Source organism: Anomaloglossus baeobatrachus, chromosome 2 (genome assembly GCF_048569485.1).
Source record: "Anomaloglossus baeobatrachus isolate aAnoBae1 chromosome 2, aAnoBae1.hap1, whole genome shotgun sequence".
Taxonomy (NCBI): domain Eukaryota; kingdom Metazoa; phylum Chordata; class Amphibia; order Anura; family Aromobatidae; genus Anomaloglossus; species Anomaloglossus baeobatrachus.
Genome location: NC_134354.1, coordinates 691,979,236 through 691,993,255, shown reverse-complemented (window position 1 = coordinate 691,993,255; position 14,020 = coordinate 691,979,236). Strand labels below are relative to the sequence as shown.

At 46.6% G+C, this 14,020-nt stretch overlaps 1 protein-coding gene and 1 long non-coding RNA gene across 2 annotated transcripts in view; both read left to right on the top strand.

Annotated features, from left to right (window-relative positions):
- Nucleotides 1-362: 362 nt before the first annotated feature.
- LOC142290578 (uncharacterized) lies at nt 363-8,759 on the top strand. Its single transcript, XR_012750344.1, has 3 exons — nt 363-427; nt 3,036-3,090; nt 8,576-8,759. It is a non-coding gene; the product is annotated as an uncharacterized LOC142290578 (long non-coding RNA).
- Nucleotides 8,760-9,050: 291 nt separating this feature from the next.
- CSAD (cysteine sulfinic acid decarboxylase) overlaps nt 9,051-14,020 on the top strand; it is an 83,631-nt gene continuing 78,661 nt past the window's right edge. The window contains exon 1 of the mRNA XM_075334539.1: nt 9,051-9,426. Within this exon, the coding sequence (XP_075190654.1) occupies nt 9,280-9,426 (147 nt within the window). The 5' untranslated portion in view covers nt 9,051-9,279. The remainder of the gene's footprint in view (nt 9,427-14,020) is intronic.

Genomic DNA, 14,020 nt, shown 5'->3' with positions numbered 1-14,020 from the left:
CCACATCAGCGTTAGGCTTTTCCTGGGACTACGCTGATGTTAGAGGACGTGTGTTCATCCTGTGCTTTTGGATGTTCAGTTTTTCCTATACAACAATAAACAATTTTACTGATCTGAAATTGGCTCTACAATGTCCAACTGTGATATGAAATGTAGATGTGTGATTTCTGCTTGGGCCAGAGACTGACGTAGGTGGTTATGGCCTGTTTACAACGGTCCTGACTATGTGAACAGTGAAGAAATAACTAATACATTGTATATTATGATATACTGTATTATATTTTCTCATTATAAATTATTTCTAATGCCAACAGTTTATATAATATCATCGTGTCACTTTTTTGTAGAGCCATTATTCTGTCCAGAAGGGGGCAGCATTTCTTGGCATTGGAACAGATAATGTTATCTTGGTTGAGACAAATGACAGGTAAGGACCATTAACATGTTGATGTCCTGTCCTTAGGATAGGCTATCAACATCATATCAGTGGAAGTCTGGGTTGCCATTTGCACAGAAATTCCAGGGAAGTCTGTAAAAATAGGGCAATTGTTTTGCCCTGTCCATAAAAAAATATTTATGGTATCCATGATTTTTTTATTTCAAGCTAAAGAAACTTATACAGATTATTTTGACTTTAATTCTCATCATTTTACAGTTTACAGTGAATGCAGCTGATTTCTTCTTATCAGGATTATGGGCTGTAGACATGTATCACTTATAATCATATTGGTTTATTATGGTTTTACAATGTATCCATAAAAAAAAATATTGTCTGTCTGCTATTTTCTGACAAGCTGTCCAGAAAAAAATTAAAAGTCAAGTTGCCCACCCTGGTGGAGGTCCAATACCCTGTATCTGAAGATCAGCATCGTTTGGATGAACACATTGAACGGCACCAGAACGTTCTCGACTACTACTACTCTATTCACTAAAAGGGAACATATAACCTTGGAAAATGCGGTTTACCTACAGATATAGGGTTAATCTGCAGGTAGAGTTACAATTATGCTCAGCCACTTAAGGCTGCGGCCACACGGGGATTACTGCGATCCCCTCGTATGACACTAGGATCACGCTGGCAGTACAGCAGAACCGAGTGTCATGCGTGTGTCCCTGCTACTGAGGTCCGACTGTGCGAGCGGACCTCAGCTGCGGGGGGCGGGCCGGCACTGAGGAGGGGAGGGAGCAATTTATCTCCCTCTCTCCTCCGTAGCCGGCTATTGCCATTCTCGCACTGCACTCGTGGTACACCGGTGTACCGCGAGTGCAGTGCAATTTTTCTCTCATACACTTGAATGGGTGCGAGAGAAAGAGTCTCGCATTACAATCGCAGCATGCTGCGATTGTTTTCTCGGTCCAATTAGGGCTGAGAAAATAATTGCTCATGTGTGCTGACACACAGGCTAATATTGGTCCGGGTGGAATGCGATGTTTTATCGCACTCCACTCAGACCGTTTTTCTCACCGTGTGGCTTAGGCCTTACAGAAAGTGTGGCTACCAGGAGAAAATGAACATATTTCCTCCCTGGAGCTGCTACTTTTAGTCATGGTGTATGAAGTGGCTATAATCACCGCTCACAGTTCTATATTGTGAGTGGCAGCAGTAAACATACACCAGCACTTTGGTTAACAGCACTTCTTCAGGTAAACACAGTGTTTTGAGCTGATGGGTTGCCTGTTAATAAGAGCTGAACTGCAACACCTGAAATAGGCCTTTAAACAGAATTCAGAGCTGTGCTATTCTGGCCACCATGGTTGCACACCGCTGCTCAGTGGGGGGTGCTGGGTATAGGAAACCACACCAATCTGAGGATTGGCCATCAATATCATGGTGTGGACAAGCTCTTTAAAGGGAACTTGTCATGTGAAAAAATGCTATGAACTTGCAGATATGGGGTTAATAGTGTAGTAAACCTGCTTGACATCCACAATGAGAGCCCCGGAATACACTAAAGCCTGCTTTACACGTTGCAATTTCGCATAACGATAGCGTATGCGATTTGCAATGCCCCCATCGTATGTGTGGCACGTTCAATTTGTTGAATGTGCCGCACAAACGATTAACCCCCGTCACACGTACTTACCCGTCCATACGACCTCGATGTGGGCGGCGAACGTCCACTTCTTTGAGTGGGAGGGACGTTCGGCGTCACATCGACATCACGCGGCAGCCGGCCAATAGAAGCGGAGGGGCGGAGCTGAGCGGGACGTAAACATCCCGCCCACCTCCTTCCTTCTGCATTGTGGGCCGGGAGCCGCAGGAGGCAGGTGAGATCTGTTCATCGTTCCCGGGGTGTCACACACTGCAATGTGTGCTACCCTGGGTACGATGAACAATCTGATGTGCAATTCTAGAGAAAGGTACGATGTGTATGCGATGAAGGTTTTACCGTTCAATCGCAATCGCACGTACCTGTCACACACTACAATGCACCTTACGATGCTGTATGTGCGTCACTTACGACGTGACCCCGCCGACACATTGTAAGATACATTGCAGCGTGTAAAGCAGGCTTAAACGGTGACTCAACCTGCACCGACACCACCACCATGACTAGAAGCTGAACTCTGCCAGTAGGATTAAAGTGAACTTCCTCCCGGTAGCAGAGCATTAAGAGCGGGTGTCGGGAAGGTTCAGAAAGCCATTAAAATGCAGATTAACCCCATATCTGCGGATTAGTAGTGTGTTTTTACATGACAGGTTTCCTTTAAGTCATCAAGGATTGAGGGTACATATTTTACACAAACTTCTTAATTTAATGTTTGCTTTTTTATATTCTGTCTATTTTATTTTTATTTTTTTCTTTCGTTTTCTGCAGACGTTATATAAAATTGTCAGCAGCGAATCTTTACGGTTACATAATGGAGCTGACTGATTTTATCGTCTAGGCCAAGCGAACTGCTGATTAGCTTGATACATAATAAAGTGCATGATTAGCACATGATAAAACGCTGGATGCCAGCTATGCCCGCACCCAGATATCCGACCGTGCATCGTGCATGTGATTTTATGTTGTAACTTTATTTCAAAACAGAGGGAAAATGATTCCTGAAGACTTGGAACACAAAATACAGAAAGTTATATCTCAGGTAACACCAAATAAGATAGTCTTTAAAATAAGTGTGTATGCTAAAAGCCACATGAATGTAAGGGTCTGATGGCGCAACTAATACAACTTACTAACATACTTCTGTTATGGCAAGTGCCCAGATCATCAGCTCTTCCCTGCAGCCCTGGGTTTGGCCGCCCCACCTCAAGCCCTATGATAAATGTGACGCCCTGGGCAAGCCAGGGGTCACAGGTCATAACACCACCACACCCTACACCCCGGATAGGTACACCAAAGCTACACAAAAATCCTTGTTGCCTTCCTCCAGGGGCTGATGTCCACACCAGGGGGTGGGCCAGGCGGTTGGCTCCGCCCACCTAGGAGTTCACAGCCCTGGAGGCGGGAAAACCAGGCAGTTCAGCTAGGGAAGTGAAGGAGTAAACAGTGAAAAGTGAAGTGGTAGAGGAGCAAGAGTGGAAGAAGAAGGAGGACAGTGAGAGTAGTGACAGAGAAAGTGACAGTTGAGAAAGCCTGAAGTTGGTCCGGGTGTGTGCCCCGGACTGAGAACAGCAAGGTCAGCAGACGGCGGTGACTGTCTGCAGGAGAGGCTACTTGGAGGTTGCCGAAAGGACCGTGGACGGGTGGTGGCCCGGCGGTACCGGAGTGGTATACGAAGAGAAGCCAGCACCATTGGCAGGGGCCTTTCGGATCCCAGCAAGGCTAGGAGTCGCCGTGAATTTGCCAAATCCGTCAGTGAAGGGGACCTCCGGGTCTCCCAACAACCAAGTCCCGATTGAAGGCAACAGTCCGACCGTTAGAGAGAGACACCGCCACCGCCAAGGCACCAGTTTCTCAGGGCCAGCGCCTGCGGGCAAAGAGGGGCTCCTCCGGCACATATCAAAGCCGGGGAGCGGGTCAACTACCGGGGAAAAGCAACAGCAGCCGTCCGTGGGAACCGTCTTTCCAGCCGTGTGTTTTACCGAGAACTGTGTCACCGTCTCAGGCTGAGTGAGTACCACAGTGCCGTGAGGCACAGCGCTGCCCCGCGTCACTGCACCCCACCAAGCCCTGCACCGGCCCCGCCATCCCTCATCCTCCAACTCATCACTAGGCCCCGGGACAGCCACCCCCTACCCACGGAGGGGAGAACTAACAACTTTGCTGCTCCCTGTCACCGCTCGCGGAATTCCCATACAAAGCAGCGGTGGTGTTCCTACAATCACCACAACCGTGAGTGGCGTCACGGACAATAAACTATCCCAAAAACCAAACCCCTTTCACTCACGGGCGAGGAGCGCCGCTTAAGTCCCCGGGATCCGGCCCATCGCTCGAGCCACCGAGCAGCAGCAGGCCGCAGCAGCGGCAGCCGGACCCGAGCAGTGGGAGAGCGCAGCGTCCCCTCCTCCGCCCGCGACATAAACACCGGACTGATTTTCCCATGTTGGTTTAGCGTCAGAGCTGGGTGTGAAGGGTACAGTACAATAACTGAGCCAGCCCCCTTCTCGTTCCCCCCTAATGTATAAAAAGAAAGAATGCTAGCTTAGGTTTGGAAATAAACAAGTTAGCTAGTCTCCTTCTTTGTCATAACCTATGTGTACATAAAAAAGGGGGTTCACTTAGCTCCGGGCCGGCTCCAAGTTTTCGTGGGTCCAGGGCGAAAGAGTCAAAGGGCGCCCCATGCACACGCAGACACACACATACACTGGCTTCCCATCGCCCAACGACTCCAGTTCAAAACATTAACCATGACATACAAAGCCATGCACAACCTGTCTCCTCCCTACATCTGTGACCTAGTCTCCCGGTACCTACCTGCACGCAACCTCAGATCCTCACAAGATCTCCTTCTCTGCTCCTCTCTTATCTCCTCTTCCCACAATCGCGTCCAAGATTTCTCCCGTGCATCCCCCATACTCTGGAACGCTCTACCTCAGCACATCAGACTCTCCACTACCATGGAAAGCTTCAAGAGGAACCTCAAGACCCACCTCTTCCAACAAGCCTACAACCTACAATAGCCCTCAGTCCAGTAGACCACTGCGCAACCAGCTCTGTCCTCACCTATTGTACCATCACCCATTCCCTGTAGACTGTGAGCCCTCACGGGCAGGGTCCTCTCTCCTCCTATACCAGTCTGTCTTGTACTGTTAATGATTGTTGTACGTATACCCTCTCTCACTTGTAAAGCGCCATGGAATAAATGGCGCTATAATAATAAATAATAATAATAATAATAATACACAGATATGTACACTATACAGGCATACATACACATACATATTTGAAGACAAATTCACAAAAATACCTATAAATACAGTTAGGTCCAGAAATATTTGGACAGTGACACAAGTTTTGTTATTTTAGCTGTTTACAAAAACATGTTCAGAAATACAATTATATATATAATATGGGCTGAAAGTGCACACTCCCAGCTGCAATATGAGAGTTTTCACATCCAAATCGGAGAAAGGGTTTAGGAATCATAGCTCTGTAATGCATAGCCTCCTCTTTTTCAAGGGACCAAAAGTAATTGGACAAGGGACTCTAAGGGCTGCAATTAACTCTGAAGGCGTCTCCCTCGTTAACCTGTAATCAATGAAGTAGTTAAAAGGTCTGGGGTTGATTACAGGTGTGTGGTTTTGCATTTGGAAGCTGTTGCTGTGACCAGACAACATGCAGTCTAAGGAACTCTCAATTGAGGTGAAGCAGAACATCCTGAGGCTTAAAAAAAAAGAAAAAATCCATCAGAGAGATAGCAGACATGCTTGGAGTAGCAAAATCAACAGTCGGGTACATTCTGAGAAAAAAGGAATTGACTGGTGAGCTTGGGAACTCAAAAAGGCCTGGGCGTCAACGGATGACAACAATGGTGGATGATCGCCGCATACTTTCTTTGGTGAAGAAGAACCCGTTCACAACATCAACTGAAGTCCAGAACACTTTCAGTGAAGTAGGTGTATCTGTCTCTAAGTCAACAGTAAAGAGAAGACTCCATGAAAGTAAATACAAAGGGTTCATATCTAGATGCAAACCATTCATCAATTCCAAAAATAGACAGGCCAGAGTTAAATTTGCTGAAAAACACCTCATGAAGCCAGCTCAGTTCTGGAAAAGTATTCTATGGACAGATGAGACAAAGATCAACCTGTACGAGAATGATGGGAAGAAAAAAGTTTGGAGAAGAAAGGGAACAGCACATGATCCAAGGCACACCACATCCTCTGTAAAACATGGTGGAGGCAACGTGATGGCATGGGCATGCATGGCTTTCAATGGCACTGGGTCACTAGTGTTTATTGATGACATAACAGCAGACAAGAGTAGCCGGATGAATTCTGAAGTGTACCGGGATATACTTTCAGCCCAGATTCAGCCAAATGCCGCAAAGTTGATCGGACGGCGCTTCATAGTACAGATGGACAATGACCCCAAGCATACAGCCAAAGCTACCCAGGAGTTCATGAGTGCAAAAAAGTGGAACATTCTGCAATGGCCAAGTCAATCACCAGATCTTAACCCAATTGAGCATGCATTTCACTTGCTCAAATCCAGACTTAAGACGGAAAGACCCACAAACAAGCAAGACCTGAAGGCTGCGGCTGTAAAGGCCTGGCAAAGCATTAAGAAGGAGGAAACCCAGCGTTTGGTGATGTCCATGGGTTCCAGACTTAAGGCAGTGATTGCCTCCAAAGGATTCCCAACAAAATATTGAAAATAAAAATATTTTGTTTGGGTTTGGTTTATTTGTCCAATTACTTTTGACCTCCTAAAAGTGGAGTGTTTGTAAAGAAATGTGTACAATTCCTACAATTTCTATCAGATATTTTTGTTCAAACCTTCAAATTAAACGTTACAATCTGCACTTGAATTCTGTTGTAGAGATTTAATTTCAAATCCAATGTGGTGGCATGCAGAGCCCAACTCGCGAAAATTGTGTCACTGTCCAAATATTTCTGGACCTAACTGTATATTCACAGTCATATACACTGACACACATAGATACACATCATACATGCACACACAGACACATTAGAGATATTTTTAATATGGAGAATCCGGCAGCAGCTTCCTCACCCTCCCACTTGTCTCCGTCCAGTTCCTCATGTAGTTGTGCAGGGCGTCAGAGCAAAATGCGGCTGCTGATTCAAGCACTGCGGTCCCTGGAAAGCTACCCAGAGTCCACCGCAGTGGTGTACCAGGTGGTGATGCCGGGCCGGACTTAGCCACTGAAATAGTCTGCCACCTTCACACACAACATTGGTCACCTGCTGACACTCTTTTATATCAAGGACAGCACCAGAAATGAAGCTGCTGAACTAAGGACCAGCGCAGTAGCTGATGATTGGGTTAGCTACGATAACAGAAACATATTATTAACTTGTATAATTAACGATTTATGGACATTTAGGCCATGTGCGCACAAGAAAGTGACTTTTTCTCAAGGAAAATCCGGACCCCCTGAAGGAATCTCGCATCTGTGGTTAAAAACCGCAACGAAATCAGCATGCGGTTTGCCGCGGTTTGGTGCGGATTTGCCGTGTTTTTTTCCGCAGGTTGGTCCCTGCAAATTTTTACCATTATCTATGCCAAAAACTGCAGGTACCTGCAGAAAAAAAGTGACATGCACATTAATTCTGCAGCGGAAAATCCGCGGGTAAATCCACAGGTATAAAAAAACGCAGTGTGCGCACAGCATTTTTTATACCCATAGGTTTTGCTGGGGAATGACTGCAGAAATGTTAGACACATTTCTGCAGCAAATCCGCGGTAAAATCCGCGGTAAATCCGTAGCGTGCGCACAGGGCCTTAAAGGGATTTTCCCACGCCTAGGCCAAACAGCACTTACAGTCCATTGCTCCAATGCCATCTCTGCAACGCTGCCCTGGTCTCTGTTTTGGCTGCAGAGGTGACATCATGATTGCAGTGCACATCACCTCTGCAGCCAATCACTAACCAGTGCAGCTCATGCCGCCTACATTAGTAGGACCGCTATGCTCAGTGATTCGCTACAGGGCTGATGTCAGTGTAATATTACTGCAGCCAAAAAGGAGATGGGACTAAAGCAGGGATGGTGAGCACCATTTGTCACGCTCCCCGGGTCCCCTGCGCTGCCCCCCGGCTCACCTGTCACGCTTCCCGGCTCTCCTGCCTCGCTTCCCGGTTCCTCTGTCCGGTCACCGCCGCTCCCCGCTCTCCAGCATCCATTGCCGGCGCGTCCCCGGCGTCCTGGTCCCCGCTCCCGGCGCCCGTCGGCTTCTCAGCCCCAGCCCGGCCCTGCTGCTTCCTCCTCTCAGCTTCCTGCCCTGGCTTCTGGCACTCGGGCCGCGCGCATGCGCATTAGGGCGCGCGCGCGGTCATTGACCCTTTCTTAAAGGGCCAGCGTCCATTAACAGGAAATGATGCAAACAGGTACAGGGTATAAAGGGGATTAATGTCCAAGTGGGCGGGGCCTGATCTTCGTGTTTCTCAAGCTAGGAGTCAGGTCTCCTTGTGTTCCTGAGATACTCACCTCTCTCTCTTCCTAGAGCCGACCCTGCCTCGCCATCCGGTCCTGCCGAATCCCGAACCCCGAACGCTGCCTATCTGCCATCCTGACAGTCCGTACCATCTCGGATCCCTGCGGTGACCCGTCATCTCGCTCCAAAGGTTCCGGACCCCGCCTGACATCTTCTCGGCTTCCGAACCTGAGCTCCGTCACCCGGACTACCATCAGTGACTCCGTGGTCCCAGGGACTCCTCCGTTATACTCTTGTGCACGGACTGTTCTGCTGCCTATAGTGCTCCAGCTACCGGACCCCTTACCATCATCAAGGAGTTCGGTCCAGTGGATCCACCTCCTGGGTCTGCCCGTCCACCTGGCCCTAACACCATTTGACTTTATTTTACAATACAGGAATCATTTGGGGTCCATATATTTTTTTCAAAGTGGATAACTCCTTTAAGCATAATTTTGTTTAACTGGAAGGTGCCTGTACATGAAAAAGCTATGTGCATGGTAATTTATGTAGATATGCCGTGTAACAGCATATGATGCTTTATTAAGTGATTACCGTATATTTTACCCTAAAAGATTATCTATAGGGTGGAATACCTCTAGAACATGTCATCAATGATTCTGTATCCATCACATATTCTCATGCAATCAGTAAAAATTAAAATCCATGAGTAAAAAAAAAAAATCATAGAAATATTTAAATCTATATGAAAGGATCACAGATTTCTATTGATAATGTACTTGGGATTATTTTTCTCACTTCAGGGTTCTGTGCCTTTCTTGGTAATCACAACTTGTGGGGCAACCGTTTTTGGAGCATTTGATTCTCTGGAAGAAATAGCAGCAGTGTGTGAGCGGCATAGTCTTTGGCTTCATGTTGATGTAAGTTTGATCTTTTATACATAATTATTGGTAGTAGTGATCGTATCGCCTGGCATAGCATGGCACCAGCAATAATCCAAGCAGGGGATGCCTATTTTATAAAACCCACATTGTCAGTACACAGTTATAGACTTGATGTGACTTGATGTGTGATTGCTGATATCTCCTTTTATGTTTGCTCCAATTTCTTGATACTGCTGTTCTACAGGAAATTGCCTCAGAGGAGAAAACTGTTGAACTTATAGTGGGTTTCCCACAAACAAAGTTCATTTTAATCAATAGATCTTGGTATAATAATTTCCACAATTGGATGTGTTTAAATAAAACTGTTCCTGTGCTAAGATAATCTTGTATACATTGTGTCCACCCATATCCTATCCACCGCCATTAACTTGAGAACGGCGGCAGCTATAGGCATAGAAGTGGTGTCTAGGTATAGTAAAGTACCCATGCGCTACGCAATGAAACCCCCTATAGCACCACCTGGTGGAAAACAACAGAGTTAGCATTTTTATCTCGAAAACGGAACGAGATAGAGAAAAAACATGATTTACAAAGTTGTAGGGCATCATCAGTTCAATACGAATTGTCACCTTGCATACAGAACTTCTATAAGACCATAATATCCAACAGGTAGACCACTATGCACAAATAGAGGAGATCTCGGAAGATGTAATTTACAAACTCTTGGAAGACAGCTGGGGCATTACTAAAACCGAACAGCATGAGATTATACTCAAAGTAGCTTTCTCCCGATGTTGAACTTAGTTTTCCATTCATCTCCCTCATGTATGTGGATCAGCTTGTATGCCCTTTGAAGATTGAGGTTGGTAAAGATCCTGGCACCTCTGAGATGATCAAATAATTCTGGTATGAGAGGCAAAAGATAATTGTTCTTGACCGTAATTTGATTGAGGCCTCTATAGACAATACATGGCCGGAGAGTGCCATGCTTTTTCTAGCCAAAAAAGAATCTAGCTCCTGCTGGCAAAGAGACTTCTGGATAAACCCTCTTGCCAGGTTGTTCTTGATGTAGTCTGACATGGCCTGAGTCTCTGCCAGAGATAGAGGATAAATATGACCTCGAGGAGAAGAGCATCCCAGAAGCAGAACTATAGGACAGTCATACAGCATATGAGAAGGTAACGTCTCAACTTCTTTCTTATTGAAGATGTCGCGGGCGGAGGAGGGGACGCTGCGCTCACCCACTGCTCGGGTCCGGCTGCTGCTGGTGCTCGGTGGCTCGAGCGGTGGGCCGGATCCCAGGGACTCGAGCGGCGCTCCTCGCCTGTGAGTGAAAGGGGGATGGTTTGGTTTAGGGATATTGTCCGTGACGCCACCCACGGTTGTGGTGAGGTTGTGACACCACCGCTGCTCTGGACGGGGATCCCGGGAGCGGTGACAGGGAGCAGCTTGGATGTTGTTTCTCCCCTCCGTGGGTAGGGGGGTTGGTTGTCCCGGGGCCCGGTGAGGGTTAGGGATGGCAGGCGGGTTACGGGGCCTGGTGAGGTGCAGGGTCGCGGGGGCAGCGCGGTGCCACACGGCACGGTGGTACTCACTCAGCCAATGACGAATGCAAAGTCTCCGGTAAAACAAACGGCTGGATGGACGGGTCCCACAGACGGCTGCAGTAGTTCTCCCGGTAGGTTGGTGGTGACTGCCTTTCCCTGCACCTGTGTTGTGTTTACGGTTCCAATGGCTTCCCACCGGTAACCCGCTCCCCAGCTTGGATGGATGCTGAGGGAGCCCCTTTTGCCCGCAGGCTCTGGCCCTGGGAACTGTATCCTTGGCGGTGACTGTGTTTCCCTTCACGGTGTGAGCTGTTGCCTTCAATCGGGTCTTGACTGCTGGGAAACCCCGGAGGTTCCCTTCGCTAACGGATTTGACCAGTTTTACGGCGACTCCTAGCCTGGTCGGGGTCCGTAACCCTGCTGAATAGTGCTGGCTTCTCTTTGCTCCCCGATCCGGTACCGTCGGGCCACCACCCATCCCCGGTCCTTACGGTTCGCTTCAATCAGCCTCTCCTGCAGACGGTCACCACCGTCTGCCAACCTTGCTGTTTGTGCCCGGGCCACGCACCCGGACACGGTCAGTCTCCTCCACTACCACTTCACTCTTCAAAACTCCTCAACTCAACTCCCTTCCTTTTCCCGCCTCCAGGACTGTGAACTCCTCGGTGGGCGGGGCCAACCACCTGGCCCACCCCCTGGTGTGGACATCAGCCCCTGGAGGGAGGCAACAAGGATTTGTGTTTGACCTAGATGTGCCTAGCCGGGGTGTGGGGTGTGTTGTTGTAGTACCTATGACGTCCTGGCTTGTCCAGGGCGCCACAAAGACGTCCGCATATGACCGCAGGGAGGCGGCAGACTCTGCAAACTAGATGGTGACAAAGGCGAACTAGCAGGATGTAGAGGGACTAGACTGCTCTCGTGGCAGAAGAGTCCCCAATGAAGCACCTTACTGGACCACCAGTCTAAGACAGGTTTGTGAATTTGAAGACAAGGCAGACCTAGGAGGAGTGGATGAGACAGGTTAAGCAGCATATAGAAGGTGATCTTCTCCGTGTGCAGGGTTCTTATCTGAAGCTCCACCTGCTCTGTAATGAAATGAACGGCCTTGAATAAAGCTCTTCCATTGACCGATGATATTAACAAAGGACTCTGTAGGCGTAGAACATTCAACCAATACCGATCCACCATGTCCTGTTGCATGACGTTTTCTGCAGATCCGGAATACAGATAGGCTGACTTCGTGAACCTAATCTCCCTAGATAATATAGCCACAGACAAAGTCAAAGATGAAAAGAATTTTTTTTGTGCCCAGCAGAAGCGATCAGACAGTGTATAATCAGCATAAAAAGTAAAAAAATAGTTTTAAAAAATATAAAAACCCTAAAAGTTCAAATCACCCCTCTTTTGCCCTATTGACAATAAAACAATAATAATAATAATAATAATAATAATAATAAAAAGTGCATATATTTGTTATCACCACATTCAGAAATGCCCAATCTATGAAAATATAAAATCAGTTCATCTGATTGTTACACGTGTAGCAAGAAAAAAATTCCAAACGACAAAATTACGTTTTTTGGGTCGCTACAACATTGCATAAAAAATGCAATAACACATGATCAAAACATCACAGCTATGCAAAAATTGTATAATTAAAAACCCCAGCTCAAGACACAAAAAAATAAGCCATCACTGAGCCCCAGATCCTGAAAAATGAGAACACTACAGGTCTCGGAAAAGAGCGACAAAAGCGCTATTCCTTTTTTTTTCTTGTTTGATTTTACATCTGATTTTATTTTCACCACTTGGATAAAAGTAAAACTATACATGTCTGGTACCGATATCTACATAATACCAGGTCAGTTTTTCAAAATAATGAACACGATAAATAAAAAAAAACACAAACAAAAAACAATTGTGCAATTGCACTTTTTTTTTCCAATTTCAACGCAGTTGGAATTTTTAACCCTTTTCCAGTACAATATGGGACAGCATATATGATGTTGTTCAAAAGTACAACTCGTTCCGCAAAAAAACAATCCTTTATATGGCTATATTGTATGAAAAATAAAAAAGTTATGGCTCTTGGAAGAAGGAAAGGTAAAAAACTAAAACAAAAACTAGAAGATCACCTGGGGGTGAAAGGGTTAAAATTACTTATAATTGACAGAATGAGAAACGCCATGCCTAATGGTTGTGGTTTTTCGAGTAAAAGAGCTCCCACCCTTGGTAATGTCTTGTCACCCAGTATGGTTTACAACAGAAGCGCAATGGTATCTGATTATTGAAATGCAATGGTTTGTACAAATACGGAATGCAAAAATGCAGATGTTGTAAATTATGCTTGTAAAAGTATTAAAATAAATATGATTGATAAAAGCAATTCGAAATAGAAGCAATTCATAAATTGTAATTTTACCTATGTAGTGTATCGGGCACAGTACAAAGCATGCAATTTATTTTAAGCAGGGTGTAAATGGAAACAAAGACTTAGATAACGTTAGAGATGCCATCAATCCTAATGCATCTAATCCGTCAAATGTATCTAAACATATTTTACATACTCATGCAAGTGATGTAACTCACTTTTCTTTCCGTTATATTGAACCAATTTGAGGTGGGGATTGGAGGAGAGCTCTATCAAATAATCAAATTGGATTAACACTACAAATCCCATGGGTCAGAATATAAGATCAGATCTTATTTTGCATTACTAATGTACCACCCCGCTCTCGGCAGCCGTGCTGCTCGGATCCGGTCCTTCTGTGGGTGGCTCGAGGGTCTCCGGACCCGGGGTCTCGCGGTCACTTCAAATGAAAAGGGGAGTGATGGGATGGTGGGTGTAGGACGTATATGTACGGGCTGGGCCGTACGGAGTTCGTGACACCACCCACGGTATGTGGTGATATTGGACACCACCGCTGCAGTTACGGGGCACCCGGGGGAGATGTTGCGCAGCAAGTTGTTAACCCCTCCGTGGGCAGGGATGGTGGCCCCGGGACCCATTGGGGACTGGTGGTGCAGGGAGATGGGTGACCGCAGGGTGCTGATGTACTCACTATTAGAAACACACACGAGTC